A 19,836-nucleotide genomic window follows, 5' to 3' on the forward strand; every position below is an offset into this window, starting at 1 on the left:
TAGCACACTGATGTTCAACAGTGTCTTTATAACTGTTTGCACCTATAGTGCATTGCAAAGTATTAAACTCATCAAGAACAAAGAACATGTTTTTGACTGATTGCACTTCCTCACTTTGCCTCTCTCATACAATACATGAAGTTGGCCATTTGTTTACTACTTCCTTTCCCTTCCACCACCCCACCCCAATATGTTCTATTTTCCCTTATGTTCCAAAATTTGCATTTGGTGGCTCCGCCAGATGTCTTGTTTGTTACTGCTTAAACTTTGCCATTGAAATGAAATTCTGATAACCTGAGTGAATCTACTGTTAAACTGTTGTTTTTATTTTCAGGTCTGTTGTATTCCAGAACCATATTAATAAATGCTTTACAATTTTTAGGTACAAACCAGTGCGAGAGGATGAAGATGGTAATAAGGACTGTGTTGGTGGTAAAAGAGGAAGGGCACAAACTGCTCCCACAAAAACTTCCCCTAGAAATTCAAAAAAACATGATGAGTTGTGGCATGGTAAGTGCTTGTCACATGGGGATATGTAGGATGATTTGTGACAAATAAAACATATTTTCTGTTTTGTATACCTTTTAATAAAAATTCTATATCTGTATATCTATATCGGTATCTACACACACTTCCTGAATTACAATTTAGTTTATAGTCAGGTTTTGTTGTGAGTAACTGATAATAAAAAAAAAAATAGAAGCTAAAATTCAAACTGATAGAAGTGTAACTCATTAATCAACTACTTTGTTTAACAATAGAAATTATCTAGTTTTTTCTCTCCCTAGATGGTGTGTGCCCTACAGTGTCAAATCCTTTAGAAGTTTACCTTGTATTTACACCGCCTGAAAATATAACCTTTGAAGACCCCTCATTAGATGTTATCCTCCTTTTGAGAGTTTTACATGCTATCAGTCGATATTGGTATTACCTGTATGAAGTGAGTAATACATTTAATCACTTGGAAGGCTTTCTGTAAATCAGTAGAAAACTGTCATTGCTAAAGGTATTGAGACAATATCATTTTGAAAAGTTCACTTGTGTAAAAACATTACTCTACCATAACTAGATAAAAATCAACAGAGTTGAATGTTAGAGAATAACTTTTGTGTAAGATGTGGAGTACAAAAACTTTTGCAAGACTACAAAAATACAGCTACAAATGTAGAATAATAGAACTAAATATATTGCTATATTCTTAATTAAGGAACATGTCTAAAATTTTTAATGCCCATCTCTAATTTAAATAGAATTTGAACACTTACTTGCTATCTATACATCAGATAAGTGCTAATTACTGGGTGCTGAAACAAAAAGTGTTTGAGAACATCCTTGATAATCCCTCTATCTGTGAAAGGATGGAATATCATGAGTGTGATGCCCTCCACCCCCTGAATTTACCCTCTGTTGGTAAGGTGATGGCTTTACTACTAGAGGGTTTTGTGATGTCCAGTCAAACTCCTTGATGTTATCTTCTAAAAAGTCTTCAAATATCCTCCTTTTTCCTCCAAACCAAAAGAGCAATACTTCTGAAGAGGGATGAAGGGAGTGAACAGTGGAGTTCCGTTGGACCTCAGGTTGATCAATCTTGGAAAGAACAGACACAGTAAAAGATCTCAAAGCATTCTCACCCACCCTCACCAAAAAAAGCAACAAGTCATTAAAAAGAAATTGTTTGTTTTTTTTAAATAAATAAATAAATAAAAATAAAAATTGGTATTTTCTGAATTCCAGTGCTTTTCTAAATAGAAGCACACTGTCTCTTGATCTCACAGAATGCAGTTTGCAAGGAGATTATTTCAACCACGGAATTTATCAACAGTAAATTGACAGCAAAAGCTAACAGGCAGCTTCAGGATCCTTTGGTAATCATGACAGGAAACATACCAACTTGGCTGACAGAGCTTGGAAAAACATGGTATGAAATGTCTGGCTTTCTACAACCCTTAACTTGACTGGTTTAATAAATCACTTTGCACTTTTACAGCTCAGTTATTTCCTCTTGCACAGCATACATTGCTGTGCATATCTAAAGAGTGAGAATGGTATTTGTAGAGGTACAGGAGACTTCTTGGGTAACATGGTGATATATGGTTGGTTCCCAGCATGTAGTATTGCATGACTTAAATCATATTATTGTATTTAAGCAAACTTGGATTGATTCCAATTGTCAATGATAGTTGTGTGCAAATTTTTAGGTTAGTGTTCTTGAAAGCTTCAGCACCGTGATGACAAATGTAAGGCAAAAGAACCTATATTTGGCTCCTATTTGAGTATTTAATGCATTGTTTGGGACATATTTCTGTATTCTTTTCCTGCTCTAGGCTTAGTCAAACCATTAGGATAGATGCTTTTATTTTCATGGCATTTTCACTTTTATTCCACAGTATCTTTAAGCTCTGAGGAGCACCAGGAAGTTAAACCCCACATGTCACTCGAATGTCCTAAACTGATTTTAAGATATTTTGAGATAAGGAAATAACTAGACAAAAATCCATGAAGTTGCAGTTTATAGGGGAATGTGTAATTTTACGGTAAAAAGAAAATACTATTTGAAAACCAGTCTGTTCAGAACTAGGGTTAAGTTTAAGAAATCCAAACAGTTGAAAGTATATGGTTAGCTAAATACCTTTTTAACTCTGTCCCTGTAATAACATGAGAAATGGGAACTGAAGCAACCATCTCTGGTCATAACAGGTGACAACAAAAACTGGAATCTGAATCATACAATAATCTTATTTATCTTAAAAAAAAAAAAAATACAGTCCTCAAAGTAGTTTTGAAATTTGACTGACATAACCCAAAATAATCTTTCCCCATTGCGGAACATAAGGAGACGTGAATTATTGAAGTAAATCAAACTGTGTGTGTGTGTGTGTGTGTGTGTGTGTGTGTGTGTGTGAAAAAACAAAAAACAAACCTAGTTCTAGATTATAAAATGGAAAGTAAATCAGAAAGGTAGTGGAAGACTAAGCCTACTCTTACAAATAATTTAATATATACATCTTAATACTACTCACCTTGCCGGTTCTGAAAGATGAATTGTAATGTCTTTTGCATATTTGTCTTCTGCAAACTGCAGATTTCTTAAAACCCCTCTGAAAAATGAGGTAGTAGTAGTTGATAATGATATAGTTGGTGCACCAATAAAGTGACTTTCCAAATTAAGACATCCAGAACCTTGGGCTGTGGGCTTTTAAAGTCCTTGACTTGAAAATACTACTTGTAAAATAGGTATTAAGGAAGTAATAAGAGGGATTGGTAACATTAAATGTACATCTCTGTACTTCCAAATATTTGGGTTTAACCCTCACTCTGAATTTTCTAAATTTCTAATGGTTGCTTTTTAAAATCTTTGCAAAGTTTTTTAATCTTAAATACCTGATCTCAAGCTTAGTCTCTTCTGTTCTCAGAAGTACTTTTACACTAGGAAAAGTGTCCCCTAGGGGGTGATACAACTGGCTTAACTCTCTAGTTTCAAGCATTGTGAAACCTCTGTTTAGTCTGCTTAAATTCTCAAGACTACAGATTTCCAGTATAAACTAACTAATTCCAACTCTTCACAGCCCATTTTTCTTTCCATTTGACACCCGGCAAATGCTATTTTATGTAACTGCTTTTGATCGAGATCGAGCAATGCAGAGATTACTAGATACCAATCCAGAAATCAATCAGTCGGATTCTCAGGACAGTAGAGTGGCACCGCGACTGGACAGGAAAAAAGTAAGTGTTATGCCAAAATCCATTTCACAAGGGAGTGAGTAGTAGTTTTCCATGTGGATCAGTCTTCCACAACTTCCAGTGAAGGGAGATCTTAGTGTTTGCTCAAAATGACACAATCTCAGTTGTACTAGTACATATCTCAAGTGGATTTTTGAGAAACGGGCCCATTGTAGGGGTGGTAAACTCCCAAAAGAATGAAGTGTATCCCCACTGAATATCTGCCATTGGGAAGCAGGGGTAGCTGGCACATGTTATGTAACTCCTCCCCAACACACTTTGGATGTTTAAGATTTGGAGACATTGCCTGCTTGTGAAATGTAAACTGCATTGTATAGCAAACATTTTCAACATTTAGATGCCTTGTATAAATGTAAGTAGTTAAGGGTTCTTTATTAGGCTTATTCTTGTTATATTCACCTGATTCAATGTTTTCTATTGATTCTGGAAAAGGCATATAAATAGTACACACCAGAAAAGTATCCATATGCTTAAGTATTCAGTGTAATGCATTCTTGTAGAGAGATAACTATGACTCTGACACATGATGAGAAAACTGATAGCCTTGGATATTTAACTCCCTCCTGAACAGCCACCAGACCCTAGTAGCTTATTGCCTGGACAACAGAGGAAGGAGACAAGATATCAGGAATGTGGCTTACCTGGGTCACACCTTCTTAAATAACATATCTGGGAACTGTCGGCACTAGCTTGTCCTATTAAGGTCATCCTTTGTAATCCATTCCACATGGTGGAGGGCTTCTGTCAGCCTCTCAAACCACTAACAGAATCCTAGCCCACTGGTGGGACCCCCACTACCCTTTCCTTGTTCGAGGGTGCTGAGTGGGCAACATGTCACCTGATGATAATTTCTACTATGATGTCCCAGTCCTAGGGCTGAGACTTAGTTTTTCTGGTCCAGAGCAAGAATGCTCCCTACTAGTACATAATCCTACAATTTCAGGACTACCAGTTTGCATTTGACATGAAACAACTTTTAATAATTTTATATAAATAGTTCACCACTGAATACAACTTCTTGCTTTATATAAAATTTAATACATGTTTAAAAGCAAATTATTTTATTTAGAATCATAGAACTATAGAGGTGAAAGGGACTTTCAGAGGTCATCTGGTCCAGCCCTGTGTTGTGCTTAAGCAGGACCAAGTAAACCTAGATCATCCCTGACAGGTGCTTGTCCAATCTGTTTTTAAACCTCCTGTGACAGAATCCACAACCTCCCTTGGAACCTTCCTATTCTAGGGCTTAACTACCCTTTATAGGAGGAAATTTTTTTCCTACTCTCTAACCTAAATCTCCCTGGCTGCAGATTAAGCCCATTACTACTTCTGCACACCTACTAAAGATAGGACAACAATTGATCACTTTCCTCTTTTTTTATAAGAGCCCTGAACAAATTTGAAGACGGTTATCAGGTCTTCTCTTCTCAAGATTAAACATACCCAGTTGTTAATCTTTTCTCAAATGTCACATTTCCTGAACTTTTCATCATTTTTGTTGCTCTTCTCTGGACTCTCTCTCTCTCATTTTGTCCATCTTTCTTGACATGTGGCTCCCAAAACTGGACACAGGACTCCAGCTGGAGTCCCACCAGTGCTAAGTAGAGTGGGACAGTTACAGCCCATGTCTCACACGTGACAATTTTGTTAATTCACCTCAGAATTGTTAGCCTTTTTTTTTTTTTTTTTGCAACTGCATCACATGGACTCTCTCATTTAGTTTGTGATCTCCAGAGCCTTTTCAGCAGTACTACTCCATAGCCAGTTATGCCCCATTTTTGTATTTGTGAATTTGATTTTTATCTTCCTACATGTAGTATCTTTTCAGTGCTGCCAGACTTGTTGTTCTTCAATCTGTCAAGGCCATTTTGAATTCTGTCCATGTTCTCCACAGTTCTAGCAACCCTACCCACCTTGATGTCATTCTCAGATTTTATAAGCATACTATACTCCATTATGCAAGTCATCAGTGAAAGTATTAAATAGTGACAGACTCCTGTGGGAATCCACTAGATAAGTCTTCAGTCTGACAGCAAACTACTGATACCTACTTTTTGAATGTGTTTTTTTTCCCCAGTTTTATACTGGCCTTATCATAATTTAATCTGGACCATATTTCTCTAGTTTCATAATGAAACTATCACATAGGACTGTGCCAAAAGCTTTACTACAATCAAGATACTATGCAAACTTTCTCATTCCAAAATTTTGTTTCCTTATTGTTGTAACTCCCTTGCTTACTAAGGAATTGAGATTTGCAAAAATTAATTCGATTGCCTAAATGTCTTTAATGTATAGCGCACTGTGAACAGAGAAGAGCTGTTGAAACAGGCAGAATCTGTGATGCAAGATCTAGGCAGTTCGAGAGCTATGTTGGAAATCCAGTATGAGAATGAAGTAAGTAATGGCTATGTAACTACATTAACCCTTTTTAATGAATGTTCATACAAAAGCTGTAATTGCATTAGAATAACTTGGTCAGACTGTCTGTCTTCCATCCTACTACTGGCAGCTAAAAATTCCATCCACTAATGCATAACTACTTCTTCCAAATATGACTGGTTTCTGACTGTCCAAATAGCTAGACGAAACATACTTTTCAACTGCAAATGCACATTAAGGTCAGCAGTTAGAAATGTGTTCACTTTAAAGTTAGAAAAACTCTTACTCTAGCAAACACACGTGCATGTCTCTAGCTTGATCGCTAGGTGACTTAATAAATATTCTGTTTGGTCAGTATCCCTTTTCTATGTATGAATTTTTGCTAGCTCTGCGGGTTTAATAATAGTTTTTGGTTAAAGAAAGGCCTTTTCCTGGAAGAAGAAATTGTAATGAATATAACTGTTCTATATTATTGCACAGCTCACACTTAAATTAAAAATGTTCTGAACATTAAAATATTAAATGAAAAATTACCTTTTCTCTCTGAAGGTTGGCACAGGTTTAGGACCTACACTGGAATTTTATGCACTTGTATCTCAGGAACTACAGAGGGCAGACTTAGGCCTCTGGAGAGGAGAAGAAGTAACTCTATCCAATCCAAAAGGTGACTGTTTTTCTGATTATCAATGTACTTTCAGCTGCTTCAGAAACTGTCTTTTGGGACTTCCAGGTTCTAATGCCTTAAAGTGTAATTCTACCCAAAAAAGTGGTTATCGAAGGTCACTTGTCATGGTATTGGGCTAGTTAAACTGCTGCCCCTTCCCTGTGATCTGAGTGAACCCCCCTACTGATATCAGGCCTTAGGCCTTTACCTCTCCTAAGGTGGAGCTCTGTAATTTGCGCACTCTGACCAGGACCTTGGTTGCAGCCACCTGGGTCTCAACCGTACCTAAACCAGCAGGCAAAACTGGAGTTGGCACTTGTAAGAAGTGATTTTCTCCCAAAGCCTGTGATAGCATGTATTTGAAGTGAGAAAGAAACAACTTCTAAACAAAGCATGATTTGTTTTGCCCAAAAGGTACACAGCACTTAGAAGTGGATTTAAAATAAGAGACCTGAACATACATTCTGTTACCTAAGATTAATCTCTCTATCCAGAGCTCAAGTGGGTCTTGCGTCTTCCCCATCTGAGTTGAGAGAACCAGCCTACACTCCTTCTAGCCTTCTTTCCTGAGTGTTTGAATCAGACTGCCAGCCTTTTCAACTGACCCATACTGAGGCCTCTCTACCCTCTTCTCCTCCCCCCACTCCTTCTGCCTTGGGCAGCTTTTTAATTGCTAAGGTCTTTTGATCTTTTAGGGTCTCCTTTGATCCCAGGCTTAGCCTTGGGAAGAGTAAAATGTCCTTTCCTGGATGGAGCCAGCTGTGTAACTTCTTCTCCCAGTTGAATGGCCAGCCATAGTTATCTTAACTCCCTTGAATCTGGGTACCTAAGACTATACTTGGCACCTCAGCCCTTTTACACCCTTGTTTGGTAAAGTCTATGCATTCAGGCAGGCAGCAATACACACTTGAACAGGCAAACGGTCTCACGTAATATTCATAAGAAATAATAGACATTTTCCCAGTTTGTCTCAGGACCTTCATACTCAAGAGCGGTCATTATCTTAAGACTTTTTGTAAAGTAAATACATTCATGTGTTTAGAAATCTGGATGGAGTGTTTAAACTTTGAGAAAATGAAAAAATAAAAATAATCTTAGAGATGCTGTCAGGATAATCACTTATTAAAATTTCCTTATGACTATGAACAGTGAAAATATTAATTCTAAACTTTTTGTTCAGCTTTGGCAAATAAAAACAAGTCAATTTCTATTTCAGTATTACAGTATTATTCTGCAGTATTACAAGATTGTTTGATTTGCTAATGCTGCAAGGAATGGTTAAATTTGTAACTGATGGGGTGAAATAGAAATATCATGACTTAAATTTTTTAAAACTGACATTTTTAACAACCTAAATTATAGGCCAGAATGACTAGACTCATTGCCTTTAACTCATATTTAAATGAAAAAGCATTATGTAAGTACTGAACTCGCCCCCCCCCCTCCTTTTCTCCCCCCCAACAGGAAGCCAAGAAGGCACAAAATATATTCATAATCTCCAAGGCCTATTTGCACTTCCTTTTGGTAGAACAGCTAAACCAGCTCACATTGCAAAGGTTAAAATGAAGTTCCGTTTTCTGGGAAAACTAATGGCTAAGGCTATCATGGATTTCAGATTGGTAAGAATGAAATTTGATTTTTATCTGAAGTAATATATAACACTAAGTTCTGGTGGTACTGCTCAGAATGAAACATGAAAACTTAAAGCAATTGAAACCTGATGTTTTTATTTATGTATTTAATTTTTTTTTTCATTAACTATTAATTTTAAAACAATGCTACTTTGGCTTCCAGGTGGACCTTCCCCTTGGCCTTCCTTTTTACAAATGGATGTTACGACAGGAAACTTCCCTCACTTCACACGACTTGTTTAATATCGATCCAGTGGTAGCTAGATCAGTATATCATCTTGAAGATCTAGTAAGACAGAAGAAAAGACTTGAACAGGACAAATCACAGGTAGGAAGGGAGGGTAATTTTATATGAAGGGGAAAGGCCAACCTTGATTTTTACATATTTCTGGATTTTTGCAAGCCATAGTTGAAATAAAGTGAACATATTTATCTTCTTATAAATACTTAATTGATATATTCTTAATATGCTAATAAAAATTACTACTTTTCTCAGTATTAGTATTCCTCTTAAATCAATTTTGAAGTCAAAGTTGTAAATAATTTGCTAGCAATGGACAACCAGGTGACCTTTTTGTAAAGGTACCAACAAATCTACATTGGATGATGTAGCATACAGTATGAATTCCTAGTCCTTTATTAGCAAAGAGTTTTTTCACTCAATTGCATATAAGCACAATTATTAACACTGCATCACACTTCTGGTTTTTTTAACACTGGTAACAAATCTGGTATTATAGAGAAGGGTTTATTTGGGTAACCGTTGTATGTTGGGCACTGCTCAGCAGCACTATAGACACATCAGGAAGGTTACCTCTCCCCCAGTACAATAAAGACTTCTCACACATGTTGGAGAAAAATTTAATAAATTGAGACAAATGTCACATTATGTATTTTGAAGTTAGACTGAGTTTTCTGATTTAGCAGAGTCAGATACATGCACAAATTAAAATACCTGTCCAATACAAGGTCAGAAAGTCAGGACTGTATTGAATTCCTTAGTTTTAAAGCAGCCTTGATATTTGAGGCATAACATGATGAGAATTTCTTCACTTTGTTCAAAAAAATTAGATGTGGACAATTTTCTTGAAGCAAAGTGTAAGAAGCTACTTGTACTCAAGAAGAGCTTTGATACCTCACTTCAGTTCCTAAAAGATAGCATACACAGAGTTAGCCAGGCTGTTTTTCAAAATTTTGCCAACTTTACCAGCTCTGCTCAGATGAGGTTTAGAAGACGTAGGGCTAATCTACACTAGAAGCACTATATCGGCGCAGCTGCATCTGGCAGCTCCTATTGGCACAATAAATCCACCTCTGCAAGAGGCAGTAGCTGTGTCGGGGGGAGAAGCTCTCCCACTGACATAGCACTGTCCAAACTGGCACTTAAGTGAGTATAATTTACAACGCTTGTTGGGATAGCTTATTCTCACCCCTGAGTGACGGAAGTTATACTTAAGTAAATGGTAATATAGATCTGGCCTTAGTTAAAATGCCTATGCTAGCACTCCATTGGAACTGAGCTAGTGAAGTATTTGTGGGAAATATTTGGCAGAAGAGCCAAGCATAGACCGGTCTTGTCTATGTCTGAAGTTGAAGACTTGCCTCAGTTCTAGCTTTAATGCCATGAAGTGTCTTTCAGTGTTCCCTTTAGTATTTGTTCTGAGCATCTGAGTTTTGGTGCTGTGTATTTTGATAAGTGATAAAGGTTTAGTATTTGCCCTAAACTTCCCATCAAGACTTCAGTCTTGCAACTTGAGTCGGTAATTTAATGAGTTCTTTTATTTATTTTCACGAAAACCTTCACCAGAAGAATGTGGCTTTACTATAGATTTTTGGGTCTTTCCTCTCACCTTCCTTGTATCCAAAAGATTTGGGACTTTGAAGCCACCCTAAACCCAAATATAAGCAAATACTTGATTTGCTAAACTGCAAGATGTTTCTGGGAGCATGTATTTCAGTGGGACACCAACTTTGTATATTGTCTATGCTAGGGAAACTTTCCAAAACTTTCCCTGCTACTAATAGCAGTTCAGCTTGACTAGTGGCAACAATGTAATATAGATTGGTCGCTGGCTTGTTAAGCATCATATTATCTAGCTCAGCTCAGATTCAGAGGCCAGTGTTCGCTAGGGCTCCCAGTATTAGTATTGGTGCAACTTAGTTTTTGTTAGCAATAGTGTGAAAAATCTTTAAAACTTGACTGTCTTGTATACATTGAAGGGACCTATTCAGTCAAAGGCAGTCTGCATCTCACTTGCAAAAGGGGAGCAATCATCTGAAAAAGCCCAATACCAACCTCCTTGCGGGGGAGATAAACAGAGCCAAAAGGGATAAATGAGGATAATTAAGGGATGATGGCTGCAGTTGTCATCTTAGTACCTTCAATTTATGAAAATACTAGACTGTTCAAAACAATTTGGGTAGCACTTAGAAGAGTCCTCTTTTAAACAGAAGGCTGGTTATAATCTTAACTATGGGAGGGCTCTACACATCTATCAACAGCAGCATAACAAACTCATAGATGTGTGAAGTGATCTATTCATCTCAGTGAGAGACTTATCAGATGAAAGAACATCCTGTGGAGATGACTGTAGCCTGAAATAATAGCTCTGAGGTAGGTCTACACAGCAAACAGAAACTGTTGGCCGGCTGTACCAACTGACTCCCGCCAGAGCCCAGCAAGATGTGGTGCCGTTTCATTGCAATGTAGACTTCCAGGTTCTGGCAGGAGGGGGGCTGTAGGACTCTCACTCTGCAGGTCAGAACCTCATAGATGTGCAGGGGCCCCCAGAGCTTGGTGCGCACACATGGGCAGGAAGCAGCGCTCGGATCCCCAGATCCCAGCTCGGATGTGGGGGAAGTAGGGAAGGAGGCTCAAACCTTTCCAGAGCTTGGCTTATCTAAAGGAGGCAGGGAAAGGTTAGAGGGAGGTCAAGAAAGATGTTGATGAGTTAGAAAGGGTTCAGAGAAGAGCCATGTGAATGATGAAAGGATTAGAAAATGTCTTAGTGTTATGCAGAAGATGATGCTAGATCAGTGGTATCCAACCTTTTTATGCCCAAGATCACTTTTTGAATGTAAGGGTAACCCAGGATCTGTCCTGCCCCAGTCACTCCATCCCTGCTGCTCTCCCTCACCCGGGGTTCACAGTGTGGGAGGAGGCTCTGGGCTGATCCTGGTGCAGGGGGTTGGGGTGCAAGAGGGAGTGAAGTGGGAGGTCAGGGCTCAGGCTTGGGCTACAGGAGAGGCTATGGGGTGCTGGCTCTGGGAGGGGGGTTCAGGGCTGGGGGTTGGGGTGCAGCCTCCCGCCAGGCAGCATTTACCTCAAGCAGCTCCCCCCAGTCGGCGGCACAGCATGACTGCCATTATGGCAGGCTCCCTGCCTACCTCAGCCCCACGCCACTCCTGGAAAGGGCCAATGCACCCCGGGGAGGGTGGTACGTGGCTCTGAACGCTGCCCCTCTGCAAGCACTGGCCCCACAGCTCCCATTCTGGGCCAATGGGAGCTGCGGGGGCGGTGGTTAGCAGCAGAAGCAATGTGTGGAGGGAGATCCTGGTCCCTCTCAACCACTGGCCACTTCCAAGAGTGGCATGGGGCTGGGACAGGCAGGTAGCCTATCTAGCAGCAGCCCCACTGCGCAGCCGGAGATCCTCCAGGATCAACCAGTTGATCGCAATCAACCTGTTGGTGACCACTGTGCTAAATTATCATAATGATCCCTTCTGATCTTAGAATCTATGAACCTCTTTAGATTATGTTCCAGGCATGGGAGGGGAATGTAGGGCTGGCAGGTGCCCCTCTCATCTCCGTGTCCCTCTTCTCTCCATGTCTCCCTTCCCCATCAACTGATCTATCCCAACTCTTCTCCCCCTATTAGCACCTACTCTCCCACCCAATCGCCCTCCTCTCCCAGTAAGCATTTGCTTGTAATAGCTTCTCTACTTTAATTAAAAAAAAAAAAGAGATGCAGCCATATATTTCATGTGGGTGTGCATGGCATGTGCACTAGAGCCAGAAAACTTTGCCTAGCAGTATCCGTAGGGGAGATGTCTGTGGCCATAGCCCCTCCTGTGGCTGTATAAGGGTGGTGCTGCCCCAATCCCCTCAGTTCCTTCTCACCACCTGTGGCTAGAGTTGAAGGTCTCTGTGGTGTCTTCACCTCACGCTTCCATTCTTTTTTTCTGGAAACTTTTCTTGTGTATATAGTAGTAGTACCTTAGATTTAGTTAAGTGTTAGTTTAGTGTTAGTAGAGTAGCTGGCTGCCTGTGTGATGCTCGTGCCAGGATTCAAGCATTGTCCATCCTGCATAGGGGCCATAGGAGGTGCTTGTTATGTCTTGGCGAGGGCCACATTGGTGAGGTGCTCCATCTGCAAGTTGTTCACAAAGAGGACTCAGGTGGCTAGAGACTTGCAGTTAAAGCAGCACCTTGTGGAGCAGGCCATGAGGCCCACTTCAGCACCAAGGACCTCATCTGACTAGTAGTAGCTTTCAGATCTGTCAAGTGATGCCACCCCACACTCTGGTTCTAGGGTTTTCCCCCAAGAGGAAATGTGGTCTTTTGCCCTCCTCTGCCATAGCAAGGAAGAGGACCCAAAAGATAAGTTGGGACAATTCTAGGACTTGTGGAAACTCCTCCTTCACCAGGAGGAGTGCTAACCGGCACTATACTCCCTGCAGCACAAATGATGGAGCATGTTGGTCTAGCCGCTCCTAGATACCACATCAAGAGCAGCAGGGGCCTGTACTGTCAACCCTGGTCCTAGCCCGTGGGTGTCTGAGTCCAGTACCAAAGATGTCAGTAGCAGCACCAACAGTCTCCATGCCAACTGAATACAAGGCAGCATCAGACCTACTTTGCCTCGCAGTCCAGACTCTCCACTGGCTCAGGAGTTCTCTGGTGCTATGGCTTCTGTCAGTTCATTCTCCATTGTGCCCTTGGTGCCTTCTGGCCATGTGCCACTAGGTCCACTGGCACCACATCCCACACCGCCTGGGCCACAAACTGTGGAGTTGAGGCCAGGCTTGGCACTGAAGGCCCCCTAGACACTTTTGTGTATCTTTTGGCACTGTTGTCTTAGCAGTCAAAAAGATGACAATGTTGAGAATTATTAGAACAGGGATAGATAATAAGACAGAAAATATCATCATATTGCTTCTATATAAATCCATGGTACGCCCACATCTTGAATACTGCATGGAGATCTGGTTGCCCCATCTCAAAGATTTATTGGAATTGGACAGAGATGGGCAACAAAAATGATTAGGGGATATGGAACCAATTCCATATGAGGAGATTAAAGAGATTGGGACTGGTCAGCTTATAAAAGAGATGACCAAGGGGGGAATATAATAGAGGTTTATAAAATCATGACTGGTGTGGAGAAAGTGAATAAGGAAACGTTGTTTACTCTTTCTCATAACACGAGAACAAGGGGACACCAAATTAAATAGGCAGCAGGTTTAAAACAAACAAAAGGAAGCATTTCTTCACACAACACAGTCAACCTGTGGAGCTCTTTGCCAGAGAATGTTGTGAAGGCCAAGTCTATAACAGGGTTAAAAAAAAACCTAGATAAATTCATGGAGGATAGGTCCATCAATAGCTATTAGCCAGGATGGTCAGGGATGCAACACCATGCTCTGAGTGTCCCTAGCCTCTGTGTGCCAGAAGCTGGGAATGGGTGATGGGATGGATCACTTGATTACCTGTTCTGTTCATTCCCTCTGAACCACCTGGCATTGGCCTCTGTTGGAAGACAGGATACCGGGCTAGATGAACAATTGGTCTGACCCAGTATGGCCGTTCTTACCTACACCTTGCTGCCTTTCAGTCTGTCTTCTGTTCCCTGGGTTTTTACCAAGTATATGGTTGTGGTAGCAGCATGTCTCAGGAAGAAAGGAATTAATATCTTCCCATGTCTGGACAATTAGTTACTGAGGAGCAAGTTCAGAGATGAAATGCGCTCTCATGTCCACTTCACACTATTCCTACATGATTGTCTAGGCCTCATCCTAAACAATGGGAAGTCAGCATTGGTTCCAACTGAAAGAATCAAGTTCATTAGGGCCACAATAGACTGAGTTCAACAGCATTTCTACCGACAGTGATTCCACGCAGTCTTCAATCTTTGTCTGGAGCTGCAGTCACAACCACAGCCCAAGCGTGCCTCAGGTTGCTAGGCCATATGTCCGTATGCACACCGGCTAACTCCTGCATCCTCTTCAGATGTGGCTGAAGTTGGTCTATCATCCAAATAGCTATCCCTTGGACATGCTGGTCTGACTCCCCCACCAGTCCTTATAGTGGTGGATAATTCTGGACAATGTATGTCAGGGCATTCCTTTTGCTCAGCTTCCACAGACCAGGACTGTAGTCATAGATGCCTCCTTAATAGGTTGGGGAGTGGATCTGGACTTGCTGAAAGTTCAAGGTCTGTGGTCAGACCGAGAAGCTTTTCTGTGTATCAACCTGAGGCGGAGGAGGCATGATGTTCAAAGGCAGTCTGCTTAACAGTAGGAAGTGCTTCTACGGGGCAGGCTATTAGGCTAAGGGGAAATGGTTCTTGGTATGGTTATTAGCCCCGGAAGTTCAACTGACACTGGCTTGTATTCAGGACATCTTGGAGTACTTGTTACCAATTCAGTCTTCTGGCTTTGCACTGGCATGGAGAGTTCACTTATTGGTGATTTTGGCACTTAATCCATCTGTCCATGGAAGTCAGTGTTTTCAAACTCCATGGCAGTGATGTTCTTAAAGGGAATCATTTGTCTCCACCCACCGGTTAAAGAGCCTGTTCCTTTCTGGAATGTTCATTTGAACCTCTGGCAGCTTTTCTGCCTTTTGTGTCTGAAAACTGCCTTCCTTGGGGTGTTTAAGATGTGCAAGGAGAGCATTTGAGTTGTGAGCTTAGAGGCAGAGCCTCCTTACTTAGTCTTTGGAAAATTGCATGTAACCCTGTGGCCATACCCTATTTTTGTTTGGTTTGGTTTGGTTTTTTTAAATCGGAAGTAGTTTCCCAGTTTTACTCATTGAACCCCAGAGGAGCAGTGTCATCACACACTCGATGTCATGTGATTGCCTATCTTTTTATCTGAATAGAACTAAATCTTTGTTCTTCACCTCATCTGTTTAATGTGCAGACTGAATGAAGGGTCAAGCACTTCTTGACAGTCAGTCTGTCTCCAGGCAGAAGAATAAAATCCTTGGAGGGAGACCAAGAGAAAGGGAAGGTCACCCTCTTGAGCAGAGAATGAGGAGACTTTTTACCTCCCAGTAAAGAAACGCTCAGGTTTCTACTTTCTTAGATACGGAGACTCCAGTACCACATAAAAAGACCTTTGGCAAGCAGCCCTGTGCAGAACTGGCATTGATATTGAAATTGGAGCCGCTTCAACAGAAGGATTTTTTTTGAAGCCCAAGGATTCAGTCATTGTCTTTGGTACAGTTCTCCTCTGGTCTCTGTAAAGAGTGCATGATTGCCCCTTGTTACCTTCATCAGTACCACTTGATATGATGAGTCCCAAGGAGCAGTACTCATATTCTCCAGCACTGTCCAGGTTCCCTTGCTCATGAGGACCTCCAAATATTGGAAGAGCCAGAAGCCCCCCTGCTGAGGAATATAGAGGACTTTCCTGCCAGTACTGACACATCCTTTCACAAAGATTTGGCTGCTGGTACTCATGTAATTGCCAGTCCCTCTTTGGCCTATGTGACCCCAGTACCAACACTGCTTGTTCATCCACTGGACTTGGATGAGAAGGCTTTCATTGACTCAGTGTCTGTCCACAATTACACCACCTTCCCCTTCCAGCCTTCTCCCTCCACTGAAGTGCATCCTGAGTTGGAGAGTCCTAGCACATTACTGACTTGCCAGCTCTGGCAAGGATACTCTTGGGTCCTGCTCCCTTCCCTTATGGCCCAGCACGGTGGGCTCTTTGGAATCTTTGAACTCTGTCTTACAAACAGTTCTACAAGGTGTCCTCATGTAAGAGATCACTCCACACTAGATATTGAGGAGACACCAGCTTTTCACAAACCCTCCTCCTCACCAGATGAAGCTGTTATTCCAGCCCTGACATCCTACACAGATGACTTCAGGGCCTCATGAAAGGAATTGCAGTGGTCTTACAGATACTGTTGGAGAAAATTAAAAAAAAAACTTCAGCATTCCTTGTTGGACATCTTACATGCTTCTCCCCAAGAAAGGTTGCCTTTCCTATCAGTGATGCTTTGTCACCAACCCATTACCATATGGCAAACACTGGTCACCATACCTCCCATTTTTTTGTAGGCTGATTTAAAAAGTACTGTGTTACTGCCAACCCTTGGCAGGATCTTTTCTCTCATCCCACCCTTAACTCTCTCGTCATCAGTGCTGTCATCAAAGGAAACAGATGGTACCAATCTAGATCTTCTCTTCTGACAAGGAGCTTGCATACCTGGACCGTCTTCACTGAAAAAGCTGTTCCTTTTGTTGCTCTACAATTCCGAGTTGCCAGCTAGCAGGCCTTGATGGCAAAATATAACTTCTTCCAAATTGCTCATTGTATTGACAGTCTGAATCTAGACCAGATGGAGATGTTTATTGTTCTAATCACAAAAGGCCAGACAATTGCTAAGGCTTCCCTTCAGTCCTCACTTAATGCTCTCTTTAGGAACTGCTGTAGTCCTGTATTGAGCATCACGGCTGCAATCCTCGAGCCTTTCCTGGGAAGTATAAAACACTGTGGAGGACCTTTCTTTTGAAGGGCCTAAGCTTTTTAGTGATGCTGTGGATGGCTCTCTCCACTCACTCAGACTCCAGAGCAACCTCGTGACAAAAAGAAAATTACCCCTGGGGTAATTCTGTGCCACTGTGCAGAATTCATGTCTTCTACAGGAAAGCAAAGAAATCTGCAGACAAAACTTCTGAGGTGAAGCAAAGGAAAGCTGCAGCCGGCGGAGATGTAAATCAGCATAGGGGGGATGGGGACTGGGCATGCATGGGTGGGGAGACATCAATCACCGCTGTGTGGGGACGGGAACTGAGTGAACGAGAGAGACCGTCCTTCTGGCTCGCTATTGTGGCACACCCAGTGCAAAGGGACAGGGCTTTGGGGTGTTAGGAGGTAGGTGTGAGACATGCTCTGCCTTAAGAGACAGAGCCTAACGTAGCAGCCTGCCTGCTTAGTTGTTCCCGTTCTTGTTAGTGAATTCCCCCAGGAGCATAAAACAGGTGTAAAAGTTTTAAGGCCCCTTTACACTGACAGAGTGGTGTAAAGGAGCTTATAAAAGCTTGTGGTGCTTTTGTGATTAGAACTGGTCTAAATTTTTGGACTAAGATTTTCCTATCAAAATGTGCTTTATGAACTGTTTACTACTGACCTTTTCTGGAGACGGTCAGTAGCCAATATAAATTGAGTTTGATACCCCAGCCCTCACTTGCTCTTCAGTTGCCTATGATGTAACACTCACCATATGGCTGCATACATTTATTGACTAACTAGAAATAAAGGATCAAACTTGGCTACATTACCACTGGACAAAGGGATTTTCCTCCAGTGTTTCCCAATCCCATTCTCCAACCATTGTATCATAGTTTAAATACATTACCAAAATAATTGAAACTGGTATGATTATATTGCATTATTTTGGCAAATAAAAGATTCAGAATCTTGTAGAATTTTATTTTTTTTTAACAAGAATTTCCCCAGGAGTAGAAAATACAGCAAGTCGCAAACAGCTCAGTGGTCTCTTGCAATTCGCTTCCAGACCTCCGTGAGATCAACCAAACCTTCCAGGAGGCCCAGATTTTGTAAGAAGGGTCTGTCTTCCACAGTGACATTGCTGTTGGTGACTTCTTTCAAGTATCTGTTTTGATCGACTGGTCGAGAGTCATGAATTGCCCCCCTTTCTGGATCATATGCTGCACCAACCTGTCCTCCATTCCTGTGGGGACAGTCTTTCCCCTTTACTACCTTTCAGGAGCTCATCACTTCTGACAGATGGATCATAGAGGTGGCTTCACTAGGCTATTCCTTTCAGTTCAGCTCCATCCCTCCCTTCCACCTCTCTCCTTATCCCTTTTTTCAGGGACCCTTCTCATAAAAGCCTTTTAAGACAGGAGGAACAATCTCTTACTCGTGGCTTGATTAAACCTGTTCCAGTAAATTTTGTAGGAAAAGACTTCCCCTCAAGTTACTTCCCAGATTATGGACCTCAGGAATGCCTTTGTCCTCTTCCAACAGTTAAGAGCAGTAACGTTGCCAGCACTAATACCCTCTTTAGATCCTGGGTACTAGTTCATCTCCCTTGACTTCCAGGATGAATGCTGTCATATTATATATAGCCTTCCCACAGATGCTTCCTATGATTCATCATTGGCAAGAACCACTACCAATTCCAGGTCCCACCCTTCAGCTTTTCAACTGCCCCAATGGTCTTTAAAAAGCTCTTCTCAGATGTTGCAGCCCATCTTCATCAGATGGGAATAATTGTATTTTCCCTTCCTGGACAACTGGCTCATCAAGGGTCTCTGTCTGTCTTTTTTTTCTCAAGGAGCAGTCAGCAGTCAATAAGGCCCGTATCCCCCTACCACTTCCTGGGACTCCATCTCAACATGGTAAAATCTAGAGTCATACCTAGAGAATAGACTTAATCAGAGCCACTTTAGACTCCACTACTGGCAAAGCATGCCTGCCCGCTCATGGACAAGTTTGCTATGTTGTCCAGCCTCATTGCCAGGCTACAACAGCCCACAAACCAGAGTGAGGGCTTGCCTTTAACTTCTGGCCAGCATGGCAGCCTGTATATTTGTAATATTCCTGTCAAAACTACACTTCTGATGTCTTCAAGCCTGGCTCAGGTCTGTCTGCATCCCCAACAAGCACTCTAACTATCCAAGTAGGTGTTACCTCAGACAGTCCTTCACTTCCTCAAGTGGTGGAAAGGATACCCAAAAGCTGTGTGGGAATTCTACTTTTGTGTCCTTTCCACACAAAGATAATCACCGATGCCTCCCTGTGAGTCTGGGGTGCCCATTTTCAGGACTTCACAGCCCAGGGCAAATGCCTCACTCCCCGCTGCCCCTAGGAACCTTTCTCCATAGCAACTTTTTTTTTTTTTTTTTTTAACTCAGAACAGTTTGATACACTTACCATCACTTCTTATTCCACATCGGGGCCACTCAGAGTAATGCTAGACAACTGGCTGCTCTCTCTATCTAATCTATTTATCATAAAAATCTCCAAGGAGGAGCAAGATCCCAGTACTAATGCACAGGTGCAATAAAACTGTGGAATTGGTGCATATTCCACCACATAGTAGTTTATCTACCAAGGCTACAGAACATCATAGTGGACTCCCTAAGCAGGTATTTCTGTCACCATGTAATTCAGCTCCCACTTATGGTTGTATTTCAGAAGGTCTCAGCCAGG

General features: G+C 41.5%; 1 protein-coding gene across 7 annotated transcripts in view; it reads left to right on the forward strand.

Moving 5' to 3' along the window:
* Positions 1-19,836, forward strand: part of TRIP12 (thyroid hormone receptor interactor 12) — a 167,600-nt gene that overhangs the window by 127,859 nt on the left and 19,905 nt on the right. For all 7 annotated transcript variants that reach the window (XM_039487403.1, XM_039487404.1, XM_039487405.1 and 4 more), the window contains 8 exons: positions 383-510; positions 789-940; positions 1,776-1,918; positions 3,567-3,723; positions 6,040-6,138; positions 6,673-6,787; positions 8,252-8,406; positions 8,582-8,746. In XM_039487403.1, coding sequence (XP_039343337.1) covers positions 383-510; positions 789-940; positions 1,776-1,918; positions 3,567-3,723; positions 6,040-6,138; positions 6,673-6,787; positions 8,252-8,406; positions 8,582-8,746 — 1,114 coding nt within the window. The remainder of the gene's footprint in view (positions 1-382; positions 511-788; positions 941-1,775; positions 1,919-3,566; positions 3,724-6,039; positions 6,139-6,672; positions 6,788-8,251; positions 8,407-8,581; positions 8,747-19,836) is intronic.

Source organism: Mauremys reevesii, linkage group 9, assembly GCF_016161935.1.
Source record: "Mauremys reevesii isolate NIE-2019 linkage group 9, ASM1616193v1, whole genome shotgun sequence".
NCBI classification, from domain to species: Eukaryota; Metazoa; Chordata; order Testudines; family Geoemydidae; genus Mauremys; species Mauremys reevesii.